This window comes from Phascolarctos cinereus, unplaced genomic scaffold (genome assembly GCF_003287225.1).
Source record: "Phascolarctos cinereus isolate Bilbo 61053 unplaced genomic scaffold, phaCin_HiC Scaffold_5;HRSCAF=322, whole genome shotgun sequence".
NCBI classification, from domain to species: Eukaryota; Metazoa; Chordata; class Mammalia; order Diprotodontia; family Phascolarctidae; genus Phascolarctos; species Phascolarctos cinereus.
This window is the reverse complement of record NW_027555958.1, coordinates 441,018,634-441,041,174: the sequence shown is the minus strand read 5'-3', so window position 1 is coordinate 441,041,174 and position 22,541 is coordinate 441,018,634. Positions and strand designations below refer to the sequence as shown.

Below are 22,541 nucleotides of genomic sequence, written 5' to 3'. Positions count from 1 at the left end.
ACACACACACACACACACACATATATATATATATATATATATATATATATATATATATATATACACATACATACATACATATTTTTTTTTCAGTGAGGCAATTTGGGTTAAGTGACTTGCCCAAAGTCACGCAGCTAGGAAGTATTATGTGTCTGAGGATGGATTTGAATTCAGGTCCTCCTGACTCCAGGACTAGTGCTCTATCTACTCAATCCCTAAAAATAAATATTTTTAAAAAGAAAATATATACCTGGGATTTGATATTAAATATTACTAAAATATGAGTATATCATGGATGCTACAATTGAGGAGTAAGGGAAGAAGGAAAAAGGCAACAAGAAGGAAAAAAGAAACACAATTACCAAAAGTATTGGAAAAAAAGCTCAGTAATGTCAGTGATTGATACCCAGTTGCTCAACTAGCCCATAGCAGTAGGGTTCAGGTTTCTAGAAACTGTATCAAGGCAAAGCAAGGAACATGATTTATTAAGACTTCCTATGTGCCAGGTAGTGTACTAAGTGCTGGGGAGAGAAGTGCAAGGAAAACTGTCTCTGCCCTCAAGGAGCTTACACTCTGATGGAGGAAGACAACACATAAAAAGGGGTTGAAAAAACAAGAAAGTAGGGGGGAAGGGGAGAGTCAGAAGTACCTCCAGAAGAGGAAGGAAATATGGCAGTTCTGGGAATGTCCCCAAAATGGGGGCCTCTAGAAAGAACAAACAATGGGAGAAGGGGCCTCCACGGCAGAGGGATATTTCCAGATTCAAAGCAATTTATTGACAATTAGTTATATCATAAGTAAATTCAAGTCATTGTTTTGAAGCTAAGCTCAAAATGAGCAATGGTTAGCTTCTCCATGTAGAGTATAGGTTCCCAACCTTTTGTTTTTATTCTGTCATGGGCTTCAGCACTTTCAACACACACACACACACACACACACACACACACACACACACAGAGGCAGAGAACACAGCACAGCACAGTAACGGGCTGATTTCCTACCATCAAATGAGTTTCAGTTTCCATCTGACTCAGAGTTGGCAGGAAGTTCAGTTAGTTATAATTGTCCTTATTTAAACTCAAAAAGTCTTTCTCTAGGTGGGGAACAGAGTAGGAGGGGCAGTGTACTGGCAGTGAGGATGCAAAGGGTAAAAGGGGAGTTTGAAGAAGGTGCTATTAATAAACCTATTTTAAAGTGGAGAAAATTGAAGCTGAACGTAAGTGACTTGCCAAGGGTCATAAAGCTCGTATCACTCAGAAGTAAGATGTGAAATTAGTTCTTCCATACTCCAAGGACTCTTACCCACTGTGCTACCAAGGTGCCTTAGGATTGCTAAGTCCGCTAGATGACAGGCAGCAATAGGAAAAAGAGCTGGGTTTGGACCCAGAGGACCTGAATCCAAGTCTGGGCTCCGCCATTAACTGTCTCTGTGACTTTACAAGAATAACCTAATTTGCTTTTCTTTATATGCAAAATGAGAGAGTTGATGTAGTTGACCTCTGAGGTCTCTTTGTCTGATAAGTCTATACAAAACAGAAAAAAATGGAAAAAGAATTTGTTATTCAACAAAATGTATTGTAAAAACTAGACAATAATTTTGTGATGAAGGGAGACAAATCATCATCCATTCTATATACTACAATCATACAATACCATTGTTATTGTGTTGATTGTTCTGGTTTTGCTCACTCCACTTTTCATCACTTCATGTAAGCCTTTCCAAGTTTTTCTGAAATCATCCTAGTCATCATTTCTTATAGCACAGCAGCATTCTATTGCATTCTTTGGACTTACATGTATCATCTTCCCATGCAGGAATGTAAATAGTTTAATCTTATTGAATCCCTTATGATTTGTCTTTCCCATTTACTTTTTTATGCTTCTTTTGAATCTTGTATTTGAAAGTCATTTTTTAAAAATTTAGTTCTAGTCTTTTCATTAGGAATGCTTGAAAGTCCTCTATTTCACTGAACATTTATTTCCCCTCTTAATAGTTGAATTCTGTATTGATGGATAGGTTATTCTTAGTTGTAATCCATGCAATCCTTTGCCCTCTGGAATACCATATTCCAAGCCCTCCAATTCTTTAATGTGGAAGCTTCTAAATCTTGTGTGATTCTAACTAATTATTCAGAATAATACTCAAAGAAAGATTGCTATCAATCTCCTTTTTCCCCCCTTTTTTTGGCTAGGCAATGGGGTTAAGTGACTTGGCCAGGGTCACACAGCTAGTAAGTTTTATGTGTCTGAGGCCTGATTTGAACTCAGGCCCTCCTGACTCCAGAGCCATGTTCTATCCACTGTGCGACCTAGCTGCTCCACATTATCCTTTTATGTAACAAATATGGTGCTAATATCTAAACCAAGAAGACTAAAAAGAGAGAAAGAAAAGTATTGATCAATTTCATTAATGAATATGGATGTAAAAATCCTAAATAAAATACTTGCTAGAAGACAACAATAATAAATCACAAAGATTATACATTGTGACCAAGTTCAATTTATATCAGGAATGGAAATATGGTTTAGCATAAGAAAAACTATTAATGTAATTGATTGTATTAATAACAAAAAGCAAATCATATAATTATGTCAGTAGATATAGAAAGGTTTTTTTTTAACAAAATACAACACTTATTTCTATTAAAAACACTTTGAAGCATAGGTATAAATGAATTTTTCCATAAAATGATAAGAAGCATTTACCATCAGCGAGTACTACTTGTAATGGGAATAAATTAGAAACTTTCCAATAAGATCAGGAGCAAAATAAAGACGTCCATCATCACCAGTATCCTTCAATATTGTATTAGAAATGCTAGCAATAGCAATAAGAGAAGAAAAAAAACCAGAAGGAATCAGAATAGGCAATGAGGTAATAAAACTATCCCTTTTTTGTAGATGATATGATGATAGACTTGGAAAATATTAGAGACTCAACTAAAAACTTAGTTGAAACAATAGTTTTCACAAAGTAGCAGGATATAAAAGAAACCCACATAAATCATCAGCATTTCTATATATCACCAACAGAAGCCTGCAAAAAGAGACAGTAAGAGATATTCCATTTAAAATAACTGTAGACAACATAAAATACCTAGGCATAAACCTAACAAAACAAACTCAGCAATTACATGAACATAATTATAAAACACTTTTCATACAAATACAGTCAGATTTAAATAATTGGAGAGTAGTCGTTGTTCTTGGGTGGGCAAAAGCAATATAATAAAAATGACAATTCTACCTAAACTAACCTATTTATTCAATGCCATCCCAATTAAATTGCTAAAAATATTTTATTGACTTAGAAAAAAATAATACCATTTATTTGGAAGAACAAAAGGTCAAGAATATCATTGGAATTAATGAGGGAAAATTTAAAGGAAGGATGCTTAGCAGTACCAGATCTTAAACTATACTATAAGGCAGTAATTGTTTAAAGTATCTGGTATTGGTAAGAAATAGAAAGGTGGATCAGTGGAATAGAGCAGACATATAATCCACAGCAGTAAATGTCTATAGTAACTTTGTGTTTGACAAGTGTAAAGATTTAAGCTTTTGGGATGAGAATTTGCTATTTGGCAAAAATTACTGGGAAAACTAGAAAACAATCTGGCAGAAACTGAGTATAGACCAATATCTTCTACCATTTTCCAAGATAAGGGTGAAATGAATATATAACCTAGATATAATAGGAGATGTCACAAGGAAATTAAAAGAACATGAAATATATTACCTATCAGACTTACAGATAGGAGATATGTATATGAATAAACAAGAGATAGTATTATGAGTTATAAAATGGATGATTTTGATTACAGTAAATTAAAAAGGGTTTGAACAAAATAAAAACCAACATAGCCAAGATTAGAAGGAAAGCAGAAAACTGGGGGGGGGGGAAGGGAGGATTTTATGGACAGTTTCTCATATACAGGTCTCATATATCAAATATGTAGAGAAATTTGTCAAATGTATAAGAATATGAGTCATTCTCCAATTGATAGATGGCCAAATTATATGAACAGGCAGTCTTTCAATAAAGAAATCAAAACTACATACAGTCATATGAAAACATGCTCTAAATCATTATAGATTAGAGAAATGCAAATTAAACAATGCTGAGATATCTCATATCTATCATATCTCATATCTATATGTGTTAAAGGCACACACCTTTAGCTATCATTGGCTGAAATGACAGAAGGGGAAAATGACAAATATTGTAAGACATGTGTAAAAATTGGGACACTAATGCATTGTTGGTGGAACTGTGTTATGGAGTGTAATCTAGAATTACACCTAGAGGGTTATAAAATTGTGTATACTCTTTGACCCAGGAATACCACTATTAAGTCTTTTCCCAAGGTGACCAGGGAAAAAGGGGGGGGGGAAACTTACATATTTTAAAATATTTATAGCAACTCTCTTTGTGGTGGCAAAGAACTGGAAATTGAGGGGATGCCTGTTAGTTGGGGAGCGCCTAAACAAATTGTGGTATGTGATTATGATGGAATACTCCTATGCTGTAAGAAATGATGAAGGGGCAGAGCCAAGATGGCAGAGTAAAAACAGTGAATTGCTTGAGGTCTCTCCCAAACCCCTCCAAATACCTGTAAAAATGGCTCTAAACAAATTCTAGAGCAGCAGAACCCACAAAAAGACAGTGAAACAAACTTCCAGCCCAAGACAACCTGGATGGTTGATTGGAAAGGTCTATTGCGCCAGGCTAGGAGAGGAACATAGTGCAGCATGGTCTGCCCTGGCAAAGGCCGGGTCTCAGCAAATCTGGGTCAGTCCTTAGGGGACTGAATCAAGGGAAGCTGTGGCAGTTTCCAGACTTCTCAACCCACAAACACCAAAGACAACTTGGGTCAGTAGGAAAGTTCTGTCGGACCTTGGTGAGAGAGGAACTTGGTCCCAGCCCCAGTCCTGGCCCAGCCCCAGGGTGGTGGCTGCTTCCAAAGCTCTTGGAGTGCTTGGATATGGATTGCAGTTTTAGATGGTGGTCCTGGGGTGAGGAGGAATACTGACATTTTAAACACTTACTATTCTAAGTGCTAATTCATCACTTAACATATATATACGTATAGGATAAATTGGAAAGGACTCTTACAAACCCTAAATTCTATGATTCTATGTATGAAGTCTCCAGCTAATACAATAAGGATCTTTTTTTTTCTACTAATGTGCAATCATCAGAGCTAAGAACACTGAAATATTTCAGCTGCACACCATGCCACAAACATACCAGGCAGAAATTTATAAAAACAATTTTTACAGTTATTCAGTTCGCGTTTGATCTATTCTCATGTCTAGATTTTTAAAAGTTAAGTCATTTAAATTTCCAGGATTTACAAATCAATGAATTATACCCAATCTCATTCCTTTCTTTACCCCAAGTAATCTTTCAATATAATGATGATAATGACAATGATGATGATGATGATGATGATGATGATGATGATGATGATGATAGCTGGCATTTATAGAGAGCTTTAAGGTTTGCAAAGTACTTTACATGTGTTATTTCATTTAATCTTTGCGACAACCCTGTATGATAGATACTGTTATTACTGCCATTTTATAGATGAGGACACTGAGATCGACAGACGTTAAGTGACTTGCCCATGGTCACAGAGCTAGTAAGTGTCTGGGTCACAATTTGAAGTCAGATTTTCTTGATTCCAAATCCAGCATTGTATCTACTATGCCACCTAGCTGCCTCTAAAAAATGGCAGCTATTGTTAGTAAAAAAAAAAATCTATGCTAAAGAAAGATAACGGTTTGCATTATGCAGGCCCAAAGAGAAAAAATGGAAAGAAGAAGGGGATGGCATGGGAAGCAGCTTCCCCTATTGTACTTAAGTTTTAAAATTCAAAATCCAATTTTTTTTATTTATGAGTAAATTTACCAAAATTACAGAATCACAGAATTTTGGGATTTGGAAGGAACCTCAGCAGCCCTCTTGTCTGACCTTACCAGAAGAGGAGGCTCTCCTGTAAATCATACTTGACTGACAGTCATGCAGCCTCAGCTCAAAGCCCCCAGGAAAAGATCCCAGGAAGCTCATCCCATGTGGATCCAGCATTCATGGACAGAAAACATTTCCTGACTCCATGCCTATCTCCCCTTCCATTCAGCTTAGCCCCATCGCTCTTGATTCTCTCCTCTGAAACCAAACAGAACAAGCCCAATCCCCCTTCTGCATAATGTCCCTTCAGCGACTTGAGGCCAGCTCCCATGTGCCTCCCTAAGCCTTCTCTTCTCCAAGGTAAGCATCCCTGGTTCCTTAACCCAGCTGTTTATATTAAGTATTCATATATTACTATTCACATTTATTTGTGTGAAAGGATATATTTGCATAAAGCTAAATATGCCATTAGTTTTAAAAATAAAAATAAATTCACTATTTGCCCCTTTACCTCCACCTCAGTTTCTCTAGCTGCCTTTAAGACTCAGCTCAAGTCCCATCTTCTATAAGAGACCTTTCCCAAACCCCCTAGTTCCTTGTTGCTTCCCCTCTGAGAATACCTACCACCTTCTCTGTCTATATTATTCATATATATGTGTACATATATATATATATGTATATATATATATACACCACATACACATACCATGTAATAAATATATATGTAGACTTTGTAACTAGCTATTTATATGTCATTTCCCTTCCCCCTCATTCTAATGTATATGCTCTTTGAAGTCATCATATACATTGTAGCCAAAAAATCTCAAAGACCCAAGTACTGATTTTTGCCTTTCTTTGTATCCCCAACTCAGCATGGTGTCTGAATTTTGTTGTTCCTTCCATTTAAGCTCTTGTCTAGAAATCAAAATATCATTTTCAGCCATCTTATTAACCAGTTGTTCATTTCCCAAACCTGCCTTGCTCTTCTACACCTTCATTCAGTTAGAAGTTGCATAGTTGCTACATTTCTTTTAAATAGTGGTCCAGAAATAAATAGCCCATTCACATCCACCATCTTCTCAATCTGGTGTTCATTGCCTAAGAGCATCTATCACTCGAGATTATTGTGAGGATAATATGAGATACTATTTGTAAATAATTTGCAAAGCTTGAAGTATTACATAAATGTTTCTTATTCTTATCATTATTAAATCTCTCCCTGATTTCACTTAGAATCAGTGAAGAAACACTACAGATTGCTCTAAGGGCTTTAATTTCTTGTGCAAGCCTTTGTAATCCTTAACAATACTTTTTGGATTTCTTGTGGCAACATAATCTGTTACCATAGGGATCACCAGAAAACAAAGCTAGCTATATATGCAATGACAGGGTCTATCTACTGCCTTTAATACCTCTTTTACAGACAGCCTTCCTTCTCTATAGTAATCCTTCAAAAGAACACTAGAAAAAGAGTCTGAGTATAAATCCAATCTCTGCTCCATACTACATGTGTCACAACCCTTTGGGGCCACAGTATCCCCGTCTGCAAAAACAAGGTGTTGGACTAGAAGATCCCTAAGGTCCCTGACACCTCTAAATCTACCATCTTATGATCCCCAAGTTGTCTGCCCTCTCTGAATCTATCATCCAATGATAGTTTTGAAACCAAAACATCTCAGTATTGTAGAGCTGAAGGAAAGAGACTCAGATCACACTTTAGTTTGCATTGGTCAGCAGAATGAATGGAGTGAAGAGAGAAAAGGGATCACCAGACAGGAATCAGATACCTTCATTCATCTCATCTCTGTTTCGTATGTTGATTTCCAACACAAACAATACACATATCCAAATCATTGTAATCAACCTTTCAAGGGCAGACATAAATACATTTTAGATAGTCTTCTGTTTCAGATAATCCAAATCCTCTCCTCCACCAGTGGAAATCAATGCAAGCTGACATCACCTCAAAAATCCCCATCCAGTGCTCCTCAGAATCCTTATTAGGCACTTCCTCTTTTTGCCTCCTCATTCAGCCACTCACACAAAATGCTGGCTATTATTTTCAGTTTCCCTTTCCTCTACTTCATTTCCATACTTTTTTTTTCTGCTGCTCAGAATTCTTTTAAAAACTAGAAGCCCTCAGTTCAGTGATCAGAGAGCTTTAGGTTAACAAACTGACCAAGAAAGAGTCAGGGTCAAGGAATTAAGAGGAAAAAACAAAGTCACCAAACCTATGAAACACGGAAGACACAGAGACTGTGAAGTGAAGAAGTGGTAAGAACCTTTCTGTATTTTCTTTTCCAAATGGCCCCCTCAGAAATTGTAAAGCACATGTGCTTTGTGTTTTATAATCTTTGCTTGGAGTTTGAGGGGGAGGTGGGTGGGCTCGTCATTTCCCCTAAAATAGGACACAGTTGGTTCTCAGTTACTCAGAGGTCAGCAAAGTCTAAATCTTGGTCTGGTCAGCATTTGCTGTGCCCACTCCATGTGGAGCACCATTCTAGGCACCGGGGTCAGGAGGAGAGGTATTTGTTTTGCATAGAATGTTTTTGGGAAGCTGAAGTAGTTTAATATTGTCTGTGATGGAAATTCCTTAAATTGTCCAAATCGCATGTTGAAAATTTTAAGGTTTGATTGAGGAGAAGAAAAGACAGAGGAAAAGACCTGAGTAGGAATCTACAGCCCACTGATACTGTCAAATCCTCTCAGAATCTCATTCCATGCAGCCAGTTTTCCCATTTATCAGAATAAGACACTATGGGACTGTCACCTCTGAATTCTCCATCTTGGTTTCAATGGCAATTTACCTATCTTGGCTTATTTATCCTATACTCAGTCTGAAAACTGGAAACTTCTGAAACTAACTCAAGCCCAGGACTTCAAGTACTCACAATACTAATGAACCAAGGCAAGCACAGCATTGAAATAGGAAATATCTAATCAAGGTAGAAATTGCTATGAATGAAAGAGCAAGGGAGGCACATCAGGCGCAGCTCCAAATAGTTGTGTCTTTCTGTTCCATGAACTTGCTCCCACAGAGAAGGAAACAATCAGAAAGCACTGAGGGAAAAAGTGGCTTCTGTGGGAGGGCATCTCACTCCATCTCTGGGCCAGGGTTTGACCAATCAGTAGCCAGAGAAGAGATCAGTGTGTTGGATCCAGACTTTCCCCCTGACCAGATATTTCCCCCTCTGGGAGATAATGTAGGGGAAAATAGCTAGAGATGTTTGCTAGCTCCTAGTGGAGTGGCTGAGCAAGGTCTGGATCTTAGCACCTGAACTGTACTACTGCTAGAACTCCTGAGTATGGGGAGTGACTAAAGATTAGTTAAGAACTGTCTAGATGTCTGAGGTGCCATAGGTGCCTAGACAAATTGGAAGCTGTATTAATTTGATTTTTTTAAAGAGTTAGAGATCATTCTGGGTTTTTTTTGTTTAATTGATTAATTGGTAAACTCTTGATGTATGACCTGGTAGGAGAAGTCAAGTCAACAAGCTTTTATTGAGGGCCTACTTGGTGCCAGGTACGAGCCACTAGCAAATAAATGAAGGTTTCCCCCACAAAAAAAGTCTCAGCTCTCCAGGAGTTCACAGTCTAATGGGAGAGACAATATACATATAGGTATGTAAAAATCAATATAGACAGGATAAATTTTAAATACCACAAGGGAGCCACACTCTCTTAATCAGTCAATCAACAAGCATTGATTAAGCACCTGCTATGTGCCAAGCACTGTATGAAGTGCTGGGAATACAAAAAGTCCCTGCCCTCAAGGAACTCATAATCTAATGAGGAAAACAATATGCAAATAACTATGTCCAACCAAGCTATACACAGGATAAATTGGAGATAATCAACAGAGGGAAGGTACTTCCCTAGCATTAAGGGAGACTGCAAGAAAGATGTCTTGTAGAAAGTGAAATTTTAAATGGGACTAGAAGGAAACCAGAGAAGTCAGAAGGAAGAGGATGGGAGGGAGGGAATTTTAGGTATGGGGGACAAAAAGAAAATGAAAGAAGGCCCCAGGACAGAGCCCTGGGAGACATCCATGCTTGGGATATAGGGTATGGATGATACTTTAGCAAAGGTGACTGAGGAGGAGCAGTCAGGCAGTCAGGAGGAGAATGAAGAAAGAACACTTTGAAGAAAACTGAAGGAAAAATCACACTGACCAAAACAGGGAAGAGTTGCTTCAGCCACTGTGCACTGCCCAGGTACAGTTCACAGGTACTAAGACTTCTATGAGCTTCCTGGCTTAGTCACACACAGAAAAACTATCCTGAGGTGTCTCCCCAGCAAAGCTGGGGTCCTTCCCAGTTCTAAATCCAAGGTCCTGGGCAGAAGAGGCTCTAGAGTTGGAGTCAAAGGATCTAGGTTTGAAACCAATTCCTGTTATTTATTGACTGTGTGACTTTGGGCAAGTTACTTAAACTTTCTGTGTTCCAGGTTCCAGTAAACTAGATTAGATAATGTTCAAGGTCACTTCCAACTCTAAACCTGTGATCTTATAAAAATGTCAAAAATTCTCTTTACATTTTTGCAATCTGAAATGTTTTCAGAGCCACAAAAACACATGGGAAGAGGTAGCTGTTACTATTTCTTATTATAAATTGCATTGTAGAGATAAAGGCTGGATTCTCACAAGCAATTATATTTAGGTCCCAATTAATGCAAATAATTAATTCCTTGACATGGTTGTGTTATTAAGATTCATACTACAAATATCCATTGCTCTAGAATTAATCACCATATTTCAACTTTGAATATTGGAATTCAAATATATGTGATCACTTCCTAGGATTCATTGTTCATACTAATCAGGGCCTAATTGCAAGGGAATTAATGGGGAAAGAGACAAGAAGTTCTCTGGTTCTGCCTGGAAACATAGTCTATGGGGAGGGTTCCAAGTGGTAGAAGGAATATAGCCTTAAGGATGCTGTTTCCTAGCTCAGGATTTAGAAATGACTAGTGTTTCCATGTCCCACTTGAGCAGCCTTTGCATTTGCAGGTAACACTCCACCTCCAACATGGCCAGTGGCCTTTTGATGTCAGCCCCAGTCTGCCTAATTGAAAACAGTAATGGGCAATTCATGGTGAACCAGGACGCATTGCAGGTCCTTACTACAGTTACCCAGCCTGTGGTGGTAGTGGCGATTGTGGGACTCTATCGCACTGGAAAGTCCTACCTGATGAACAAGCTGGCAGGGCAGAATACTGGTAAGTCCAATAGGTAAGGCTGCGACACATCACTCTGTATACAAATACAGAATATTGTCCATTTGGATCAGATTAGGGTCTTAGGGATAAGAATAAATGGATCTTTACAGGCAAGGTTTCTTCCTTAGTGCTCCTGATTCTTTCCAAATATAATAATGAAGAAACAGGACAGAGAAGGGAATTCAAATATTATATCACAAAGGTTTTCTTTCATAAGGGACATAGACAGCATAAAAAATAAAATAAAAGTAGAGTCCACAAATCAGGGAATTAAAAATAAATGGGATAGAAGGGAAAAGAAGTAATGAGGAAGACAAAGCAAAGGACAATTTTTTTTAAAGGGAGTAGCAACAAAGGGGAGAAGATTTAAAAAAGCATTGACCAAAGAAAACAGTTACTTAATTAGTTATGGTGATGTTTAAGAAGATATCATCTTAATAAAGAAAACTAGAGATGTTTATTTTTTACATATTCCTTAACAGTACTGATAAGATGATCTAAATTCTTTTGGCTACTTTTTTTCCCCTTTTATTACTTAAAATGAGAGTTTGAAAGCGAGATTTTTGAACCAAACTCTTAACTGGACAGAGAGAGAGAAGGTTTGAAAGCGAGAGAGAAATGAACAAATAAAAAATAAATAGAGAAATTATCAATATAAATAATTTCAAAAAATTTAGAATGGGTCAGTTGAATGTGAATGGAATGAGAATACGAGTGTGGGGAAAACAAAGTGAGAATACACTGGTTTAATATAAAATTCAATGGCCTCTCTCTCAGAACTATAGCTAATGTTACCATATCTCTACCATTTGATGGGATGTCTGTGAGAAGAATAAGAGTTTAACCGCCATTCTGGAGAGAATATTAATTGTGACAGCTGACTAGAGGAAACAGAAAGAAACTAAAATAAGTTATCTGTAGAGATAATTGGATATAACATATATCTCACAAAGCAATATGAAAAGAATTCTTGAGAAAATATTTTAATGCATATCTTGAAAGAATTGAATGGTGTTTCTAGGTTTCTAAAATTGAGAAGTTCGTAGTAATCAGTCGTTGAAAGTGACTTTGGCTATGACTTTCTCTCAGCTGATATGTTACAAATATCCATTCATGACTTGGTTCCTTGTTGGTTACAGTGATAACATATAGTACAGTCAATAACCTTAATGTTTCAGCCAAGGAGTTGTGAGATTGGGGGGTTGGAGAAAAGGATGATTTCTATCAAGAGAAAAGTGAATCTAAGCTTATGGGGAAAGACGCTTCTCATTAGTTAAGTACGCAATATATAAACTGAGGTGGAGTACAAAGCTAATTCATTAATTAATGAGAGATGTTGCAGTTTTAGTCATTATTAAGGAAACATTAGAACATGATTTTCTTAGAACCAAAGATGGGAATGAATAAGAAAAATTCACTGGTAATAGATATAATGGAGATTGGACAATATATGTTACACATAAGGATTTACTCTAACTCACAGAGACACTAGCATAAAAGTAGTCTAAACTTAAAAAAAACCCTCATGTACAAAATACTGATTTAAAGCAATAATATATAAAATAAATAAAAGGAGAAAGACAGATGCCAAATGTGGATAGGATACATAATCCAACAACATGAAATAAAGTGACAGTGTGGATAAGAAACCAGAGCCCAACAATACAAGAAACATAACCAAAAATAAATATTCATCTAGAATGAAAATAAGAGGAAGGAACAAAAATTACTGTGCATCAGAGTGATTCTATAAATGTAGAGAATGAAAGAATGAATGTATAAAACAAAACAAAAACACAAATTCATATTACCAAGAGAGGTATAAGGAAATGACATTATGATTAAAGAATAGGCAATGAAGCAATATTACACTACCAATATATGCACCATATGGAATAGCATCCATTTCATTTGTAAATATTAACTGAATTAGAAAAAAAGACATAGATAATAACATAACAATTATAGGTGACTTTAATGTTCTCTTCTAAGAGCTAGTCGTGCCTTATTGCTTCTAGGTTCAAATACAAATCTCTCTGTGAGTCATTTAAAGTTCTTTACACTCAATCTACATCCAGCACTCTTTCCACTACGGCTCTGTTTGGAATGTCCTCCACATGCCCCAAATGTTAGAACTCTCACTCTGCTACTATCTTTGCTCATCTCTCTACATTCTTGTATAGGTTTCTCCCTTGGCTCCACAGTGCAGTCTCACACAAAGGGCATCTGGATGTGGTGTGTTCCTCATCCCAAGGAGCCGAATCACACCCTCATTCTTCTGGACACCGAGGGGCTGGGTGATGTGGAGAAGGTAAGAAGAGGTGGATGCCACCGTGCTCAATCAAATGTTACTAAACACTGTTGTTCTAGGTCTCAAGTTAACAATGACCAAGTGAGTTAGTTTTCCCCTGCTGCATAATCATGGTAATCTAGGGCATCTCACAGAAATGGTAAAACATCATGCATTCAGCCCAGATAATGTGATCTACCTTCTAGGGTGACAATAAGAATGACACATGGATCTTTGCCTTAGCTGTGCTACTGAGCAGTACCTTTGTCTATAACAGCATGGGCACCATCAGCCAGCAGACCATGGACCAGCTGCAGTATCCTTTCTGTACAAAATGAAATGATGTTAAGAAATCACTTTGCAAATTTCAAAGGTCTATATCAGGGATACTGAACCTGCAACCTTGAGGCCATGTGTGGCCTTCTAGGCTGTTGGGTGCAGCCTTTTGACTGAGTCCAAGTTTATGGAACAAATTATTTTATTAAGGGGATTTGTTCTGTGAAGTTTGGATTCAGCCTAAGAGCCACGCTTGAGGACCTAGAGAGCCACATGTGGCCTTGAGGCCACAGATTCCCCACCCCTGGAGTGGATAAAAATCCCCCATTGCAGTCAGGAAGACCTAGGTTGTAATTTACTTCTGACAGGGCAAAACAGTTAATGTCTCAGTGCTCTGAGACAACTCCAAAGTTGTATAAATGATCAGCAAGTATCAATCCGTATTTCTAAGGGAAAATTTCTCACTGGGAGTTCCCTATACTGATGAAAACAAGGATCTGGTCATACACACACACACACACACACACACACACACACACACACACACACACTCAGTAACTGTCAGGAAAATCTCTTATGTTCTTGCTAAAGATGCCAATGAGTTGATTCAAGGGAAGGAGAAACAAAAGACATTAGGGAATTGGGAGACTTAAGGAGTGATGCCTGCTGGACTCTTTTTCTGCCACTTTTCCTTCATTAATACCCCAGCTATGTGACAGAACTGACAGATAAAATCAAGGCAAAATCTTCCCCCAGCACTGAACAGATGAATGATTCCATGGAATTTGCAAGTCTCTTTCCAGACTTTGTGTGGACTGTGCGTGATTTCATCTTGGAGTTGGAAATTGATGGGCAGCCTATCACCTCTGATCAGTACCTGGAGAATGCCCTGAAACTGAAGAAAGGTGCCAGGGATTAAGGGGTGGGCAATGGGGAAAATCCCAGAAACCACTCTTATTTGTATCCAGTTTACCTATGTATGGTAGTAATCCCTAGCCTCCTCAAAAAAGAAGAATATGGTGCAAGGCTTAGAAAGAGGATAGATGACTAGGTTCAATTAATAATTGTATTCATGGCACAAGTTCTTTGTCCTATTCCTTTTCTCTCTCTTTAATCAACTTCATGCCTAAAGACATCAGGGTGAGGAGTGAGTCAAACATTCTGAACAGGACATAATTTGAGGGGACTGAACTCCAGGACAACTTTCACTCTATCCCATATTCTTCTTCCTTCCCTTTCCTTAGGTACCAGTGAAGAAGCCAGAATATGTATCCAGAAGTTCTTTCCAAACAGGAAATGCTTCATCTTTGTCCCACCGGCTCATAGGAAGAAGCTCAAACAGCTTGAGGAACTTCATGATGATGAGCTTGACATTGACTTTGTGGAAAATACTAAAAACTTTTGCGATTACATCTTCAAAAACGCTAAGGCCAAGACTCTCCCAGGAGGTGGCACGGTCAATGGGTTCCGTAAGTGTTCTCGCCAGCACTTCCCTTGACTTCCTTGTGGCCGCTTGCATGGAACACTAGAGTGAGGCACACAAAAGTCTTCGTAGGGTAACTATGGACAAAGGCAATGACTGCTTTCTTGTACCCGGCCAGTCATATGTACCACATTTGTAAGAGCTTTGGTTACCAACAACATCTTTCTTATTTCCTGTTTCATAAGCATTCTTGATGCTTCCTGATTCTATCAGAAAGCTCAGTTTCTGAGAAACAAATGAAACTCCCACTCCCCACCCTGGCAAAGAATAAAGAAACAGCCTCATTCCTAAATAGAGTAGTTCTGGCTATTCTTCTGATCATTCCATTTGTCTTCCCTCTACAGGTCTAGGAAAACTGGTCCTAAACTATGTTGAGGCCATCACTAGTGGAGATATTCCCTGTATGGAGAATGCAGTCTTGGCACTGGCTCAGCTAGAGAACTCGGCTGCAGTTCAAAGGTCCCTTACACTGTATGAAGAGATGATGAGACAGAAGGTCCGCTTCCCCACAGAAACCCTTCAAGAACTGTTGGACGCACACATTGTCTGTAAGAGTGAAGCCACTAAATCCTTCATCAAGGACTCTTTCAAGGATGTGAACCAGGAATTTCAAAAAACACTGGAGGTACCTTTGCTATTTTAGGACTTTGCCTGTAAACTACAGCTCTTACTAAATTTGAAAGCCTCAGACCTCAGTACTGTGACCATGACACCCCATTTTCAGTATTACCAGTAACTGAAAGACCCATGACTCTTATGTGCTCCATAGATCTAATGTAATATGATCATCTAATACATATATTGAAAGTCTTGAGAAGTTAAAAAAGGCTTTTGGCCTGCAATGTGAGTTATATACCATAGTCCTAAGCAAAGACAGTAGTGGGAAGGGATTTCTGGAAACTTCTTATCAAGACACTTGTACTGCATATCTCTTATATACAACTTGCTATTCCTTTTAAATATGTGATAAAATTATTGTGTGATTTTTTTTTTTTTTCCTTTTTTTCTTCCCTCCCCTCCCCTGTCCTAGAGATGGCTACCATTAGACACAAATAGGTATAGATATGTAAAACTATTCTATATATACTTCTATTTATCAGTTCTTTCTCTGGATACAGATAGCATCTTTCTTCATATGTCTTTTATTTTTAATTTCTGTATTTATAATAGTCAAATTGACTTATTCATTCAAAGTCATTCTTAAAACAATATTTACTGTATTGTTACTGTTACTGTATACAATGTTCTCTTGGTCTTGCTCATTTCTCTCTTGATTATTATGTGCAAGTCTTTCCATGTTTTTCTTAGATCACTGAGCTCATCACTTCTCCTAGCATAGCAGTATTCCATCACAAGCATATACCACAAACCTAACATTTTCTTAAGGGGAATTTTCTGAAGGAAAACATCCTAACAATTAAAATTACTTAAAAGTGAAAGGTCATTCTCCTTTCATTAGACCTCTTCAAGAAAAGGATGGACAATCACTTTGGCAGCATGGAACATGGGGTAGATTAGAGATCCTTTTGAATTTTGAAATTATGTGCTTCTTTTGCACCCCTTATGTCTTACTCCTTTTTTCTTTATTTAATCCCTCTAAAGATTCAGCTAGAAGCCAAGCTAGATGACTTCCATAAACAAAATGAAAGAGAGTCCCTAGACCAGTGTACTGCTTTGCTTCAGGCTATTTTCAGTCCTCTGGAGGAAGCAGTGAAACAGAATGCCTTCTCCAAACCAGGGGGCTATGGCATGTTTCTTCAGAAGAAGGAAGAGCTCATATATAAATACCACCAGCAACCCAAGAAGGGCATACAGGTAAACCTTCCCTTTGGGCACAGGTTCAGGGTTGAAGATTAAGAGGAGCCAGGAAACTTTAAGGGTCTTTTCCAAGTCTCAAGATAAATAGTTAATAGTACTGTCAGCTGGAGTGACCCACAGGGAAGCTCTGCTCGGATGAATGAACAAGCTTTGGCTTCACCCTCACATCACCATTTCCTGTTTCAAATTTATTGTCTTTCTGTCCTCCAGGCAGATAAGACTTTGGAAGAATATTTGAAGTCAAAGGAAACTGTAGCTGATGCAATTAACCAGACAGACAAAATGCTTACTGCAAAAGAAGAAGAGAAGAAAGGTGAGAAATACATGAAAGAGACTCTAACCTGAGTAGTGCTGGGAATTGTGCCCTCTGCCTTCAGAAATATTATTTAAGATGACTGGGTGTCTTTGAGAGCATTTGAATTCAACAAAGACTCCTTTTTTTGCTTCCTAAATATTTCTCTCTCCCTAAACAAGTACTAATTACTCTAGTGAAGAGGTCCAATAAGTTTATTCTATGAAATAAAACCAATAGGAAATAGGGGTGGAAGGCTGGGGAAATGAGCAGCCTACTACCTCGAGTTGTTTTTGTTCCATTGTTTTAGTCATGTCCCACTCTTTGTGACCCTATTTGAGGTGTTTGTGGCAAACATATTGGAGTGGTTTTCCATTTCCTTCTCCACTCATTCTACAGATGAGGAAACTGAGGCAAATAGAGTTAAGCAACTTACCCATGGTCACACAGTAATTGTGAAGTAGTAAGTGTCTGAAGCCAGATTTGAACTCAAATCTTCCTGCCTCCAGGCCTGGCTTTCTATCCACTACACCACATAGATGCTCTATCTACCTCTAGTTAAATTTTTATAATTCTTCTTCCTTCTCAGAGCAACAGAGGAAAGCACAAGTTGCAGCAGATGCTGCAAGAGCTTTGGAAATACAGCAAAGAAGGCAGGAGCAGATAAGGCTGGAAAATGAAAGAAGACAGCAAGAGCAACTAAGGCAAATGGCTGCCAATATAGGAGCCCAGAGGAGGCAGTGGTTGGCAGAGCAAGAGAGAGAACAGGCTAGGAGACTACAGGTATTACATTGTCCCAGTTCAACATCTATCCTCTTCCCCATTGCCCTTAATGACTTGACCACACAGTTACAACCCTTGAATAGTGAAAATGTTTGGCCCTAAAGGAAGACTACTAATATAGTCCAAGACAGCATCTCCTACCTCATTCTATTAATTCATTTTGCAAACATTTATTAAGCACCTACTCTGTATAGTCACTGTGTCAGCCTCTGAAGATAAAGGGAAAAGACATAAAGGAAAGGAGGGAGGAAGAAAAGGAAGGAAGAAATGAAGTAGGGATGGAAGAAAGGAAAGAAAAAGAGAAGGAAGAGTGGAAATAAGGGAAGGAGGAAGGGGAGGGGAAGAGGAATTTAAAAAGGAGGGAGGAAAAGAGGGAAAAAGGAATAAAGGGAGAAAGGCAGGAAAGTAGGGAGAAAAGCAAGAGGGAAGGGAAGGGAAGGGAAGAAAGGAGGGAGGGAAGAAAAAAGGGAAGGAAGGATAAAAGGAGGGATGAAAAGGAGAAGAGAAGAGAGGAGGGAGGGAGAGAGGTAGGAAGGGAGGAAGGAAGAGAGGGAGGAAGGTGGGAAGAAAAAAGGAGGGAGAGAGGAAGGGAAGGAAGGAGGGAAAGGAAGGGAAAATTCAGACCACTCAAGGAGTTATTCTATTTTTCTGAACTTCCTGTGTGCCTCTCTGTATCACTCCTTGAACAATTAGATATATTGTCTTATATTGTTAATTTTCTTTATACATATTGATGTTGTTTCCCTAACTAGATTGTAAACTCCCCAAAGGCAAGGATGGCATTTTATGTTTCTTGGTATTCTCCACAGAGCTTAGCAAAGTATCTTTTATGTTCATATATTCAATGAAGAAAGTTATTAAGTAGCTAGAACTTAAGGCTACCAGTCACTAAGAAACCTAGTAGAATGTGACCCCCTGAAGGCAGGGACTTTTACAGTTTTTGTCTTTTTATCCAGCCACCTAGAACCTAGCAGTAGTGCTTGTTTGCATTAAATTGTATTGCTAAACCTAAGAGAGATGCCCCTCTGATTTCACCTATACTTGGACTGTTGGATGACTTTTTGTTTCCCTTTCTCTTCAGGAACAAGCCCAATTACTTCAGGAACAGCAAAGGAGGGAGATTGCTGAACAACAACGCCAGATCCAGATTTTGCTGGCCCAACATCATAACTGTAACTCAGATAATGACTGTATTATATTGTGAAGATAAGAGCTTCACATCTCACTCACTCACAGCTACAGTGTCATTTAAATGAGACATATTTATCCTTGGGACAGTACACAAGAGACCCAGCTTGCTGAAATAAGAATAGAATTATACAATTGCATGATTAAATGTATCTCAGAAAGCATTTATCAAACCTGAGCCCAAAGGACATGTCTTTTTTTTTTTTTACAATATCCATGACAAGTAAGTGGTCATTCAGCTTCAGCTCAAAGACCCCCAAGGATGGAGAATTCACTCCCTTTATAAGTAAGGTAAACCCATTCCATTTTTGGTCAGCCCTCTTTGTTCAGAGGTCTTTCCTTCACAGGAGCAGGGAGCTTTCCCTGCAAATGCCATCTAGTCTGCTCCCTGTGAATGAACTCATCTTGTTTAATCCTCTTTTGCATGACAACCTTTTAACTATTTGAAGACAAATATCACGTAACAGAAATTGGAAAAGAAGACAAGAAAAAAGAGTAGGAAAGGGACATTTGGTAGGTTAAAGCACAGCCAACAAGATGTTTGCTGCCACCATGCTTTCCCATGTGGGGTCTCTTTAATTCTCTTTTCATTATGATTATAGGGAACTGTGCAAGTACTCTCCTCCCTCACTCTGAGGAATGTCAATAAATCAGTGCTGTTTGCTACAGATTATTATACCTGCAGTTGCAGTTGGGCTATCACCCCAGGACTTGAGCTTAAGTGCCTCTGATCAGTGGAGATAGAGGCTGAGCAGCTGAGTAGGGGAGGAGGTGAAAGATGTGTGCCCAGTCAATGTATAAGCCCAGAGAGTCACATCCCAGGGGCAGCAGGCTAGGCAAGGGTGAGAGTTGGGAAATAGTTCTCTTCTTGCTGGGGCCTCTGAAAGCAGAGGAGGTTGGGACCTAGAGGTAGACCTGAAGGGAAATTTTGAACTGGGCTTCATTAAGGTGGGAACAGCAACTGTACCTCCGGTCCCATCAATCTCTAGGAAAGCTACCAACTGCTCTTCTAGGGCTTCCCCTATGGGCATTAGCAGTTGTCATTGGGTCCACACCAACAGTTCTTGGAGATTTGAAGATGTGAAGGGGTGGGTCTCCCAAGCCCTTGTCCTCTCTTTCTCCTTCCCCTCTTCCCCCCATCTTCTTCTTTGTCCTTTTCCTTCCTCCCCTTCTTCCCTCATCTTTTTGCCTTTCCCCCTCCCCTCTCTCTCTCTCTCTTCCTCCTCCTCCTCTTTCACAATTCGTCCTTGAGAGTAGAGCAAAAACTACTCCAGATTTTCCCAAGTTTCTGTCAGTAGAAGTTGTAGGTTGAGATCAGAACACTGTACTCATGACTAAGTAGACAGTGGGGCAGTTAAATGTCACCTTGAGCTCCTGGGTAGACGAACCAATTTAACAAGTCCTTTAGGACCAGGATTGTGAAAGGAGTTTGGAAGATGGAGAAGCTAGTCCAGACCCTATGCTGACTTTGCAGCCTTCTTCAATGCCAAAGGATTAGGATGTAAACTCTGAGGGCAAAGATCATCATTTTCCCCCACCTTTGAATTCCCAAGGTCTAAGGTAGCCTTGTACATACTAGATGCCTATGAATTTTTCTAACTAAATGAAAAAACAAATATCTGATGTTACAACTTTCTACTCTAGTGATATGTCTTCTTCTGTACCACTAGGTTCTTTCCGTGGAATGTCACAATTTCCTCCTCACTCACCTTTGTATTAAACCTGATTTCTGTAGAAACTTTGGAATTTCCTTTAGGTTCAAATGCACAAAATAAGACAGTAGCCTCAGTGGCCTCTGAGGTCCTTTGTAGTTCTACATTTATGGTCCTATGAGGAAGCAGCTTTTTTTTTTGTTACACACAGAAACACCATGTTCAAATTTCCCAACTGCTAATTGACTGCCCTGTTTTTCCTTCATGCAACACCCAGTGGGTAAGAAGACTGGTGTGACTTGGGGCTCAAGCCTTGCATTTGCATAAGTGGTGAAGAGAATGATTAGCTATTCTGGGAAAGGACAAGTCACACATTTTATACCAAAAAATGGAGGAAGGGACTAGGTTATGAAGGGCTTTAAAGGCCAAGAAGAGGATTTTATATTTGATCCTAGAGGAAATAGGGAGTCACTGCAGTTTATTGAATGGAGGAGTGGGGAGGGTTGTATGACATGGTCAGACTTGAGCATTAGGAAGATGAAAATAAATATGAGAGAAAACTCTTGTTTTCAAAGGGCTTACAATCAGAAATAAATTGCTTTTCCTGTACACGTGAACTATGGGAAATTATAGTTAATTTACCGAGGGAAAGTACTAAAAAGTAACAGGGATCAAGCAAGGCTTACCGTAGAAGGCAAGATTTAGCTGGGGCTTAGAGGATACCAAGGAAGCATGTTCTACGACATGTGACTAACAGGATGGAGGATTAGCTATTTTCTTTAAATTTGTCCAAATTAGGAATTATTCATTAGACATGAAATAATTTCAGTTCTCTCCATGAACTAGAACACTAAGAACCCAAAGTTAAAACTCAATGAACTAATAGCAGAGAAGTCCAATGTTCCCTCACCTCTAAAGAACATTCATTCAGTCTGCTCTCCCATACTGCCTATCGAGTCTGCAGAAGCCAACCCACACTTGCAACAGAACCCATCTCCATACCCCAAATGCCACTGACTCCCAGTACCCAAAGATCTTAATTCTAAAGAGCACATATTTGATCAGGTTCTGATAGTAGCAGGGTAGCACTCTGAGCCATGGACCAGAGAATTGAGGAACAGAGTGGATGAGCCCCACGTGGAAATGTGTGTTATTTGAATGAGCCTAAGGGAAGAGGCACGGACAGTTCTTTTGGCCCCCCTCCCCAAGTCACTTACTGCAGAAACCTAGGATGGTGAAATGTGAATTGCCCAGTGTAGGAGGAGGCTGAGACACTTTGAAATCCATCCCCAAGGGAAACTGGAGGAGAGGGTGCTAGAAAATGTGCAATAAGGGGGGAAAGACTGAAATCACCAAAGATCTCAAGAGAAAGAACCTTAAACATAAGCAGATAAACCAAGGAGGAAGATATTAACAGCAGAAAGAAATATTGCCTCTACATGTAGCAAAAACTAAAGGTGCCACATATTCCCAGCCTCGTGTGGGTCCACATGGGGAGAATTGGCCACTGGCACAACCTTTCCCCTTACTCAGAGACTTACAGTCATCTTTAGCACTAGGAGAGAGAGGTCAGTTTGGCTGATTAGTTCCTTTTTCATCATACTCAGTTCTAGCTCAGCAACCAATAA

General features: G+C 38.8%; 1 protein-coding gene and 1 long non-coding RNA gene across 4 annotated transcripts in view; one reads left to right on the top strand and one right to left on the bottom strand.

The window, feature by feature from the left end:
* LOC144457847 (uncharacterized) overlaps nucleotides 1-22,541 on the bottom strand; it is a 64,058-nt gene that overhangs the window by 11,696 nt on the left and 29,821 nt on the right. The gene's annotated exons all lie outside the window — the stretch shown is intronic.
* Nucleotides 7,944-19,439, top strand: LOC110209979 (guanylate-binding protein 1-like). Of its 3 annotated transcripts, none has more exons than XM_020988776.2 (11): nucleotides 7,946-8,188; nucleotides 10,908-11,131; nucleotides 13,315-13,442; nucleotides 13,628-13,737; nucleotides 14,406-14,602; nucleotides 14,942-15,166; nucleotides 15,525-15,805; nucleotides 16,783-16,995; nucleotides 17,209-17,311; nucleotides 17,880-18,073; nucleotides 19,155-19,439. In XM_020988776.2, exons 2-11 carry the CDS (start codon nucleotides 10,942-10,944, stop codon nucleotides 19,275-19,277), a joined length of 1,764 nt encoding a protein of 587 aa, XP_020844435.1. In that variant the 5' UTR covers nucleotides 7,946-8,188; nucleotides 10,908-10,941; the 3' UTR covers nucleotides 19,278-19,439. The 3 variants fall into 3 exon arrangements, with proteins under 3 accessions (XP_020844437.1, XP_020844435.1, XP_020844434.1); XM_020988775.2 differs by having other exon boundaries at nucleotides 7,947-8,188; nucleotides 10,923-11,131; XM_020988778.2 differs by lacking the exon at nucleotides 16,783-16,995 and having other exon boundaries at nucleotides 7,944-8,188; nucleotides 10,923-11,131.

Excerpts from the sequence above, each read along its gene's own strand:
- LOC110209979 (XM_020988776.2), top strand. The coding sequence starts at position 10,942 with ATGGCCAGTGGCCTTTTGATGTCAGCCCCAGTCTGCCTAATTGAAAAC. Across the intron at positions 11,132-13,314 it reads GCTGGCAGGGCAGAATACTG|GTTTCTCCCTTGGCTCCACA; the intron begins GTAAGTCCAATA and ends ATTCTTGTATAG. Across the intron at positions 16,996-17,208 it reads AACCCAAGAAGGGCATACAG|GCAGATAAGACTTTGGAAGA; the intron begins GTAAACCTTCCC and ends TCTGTCCTCCAG.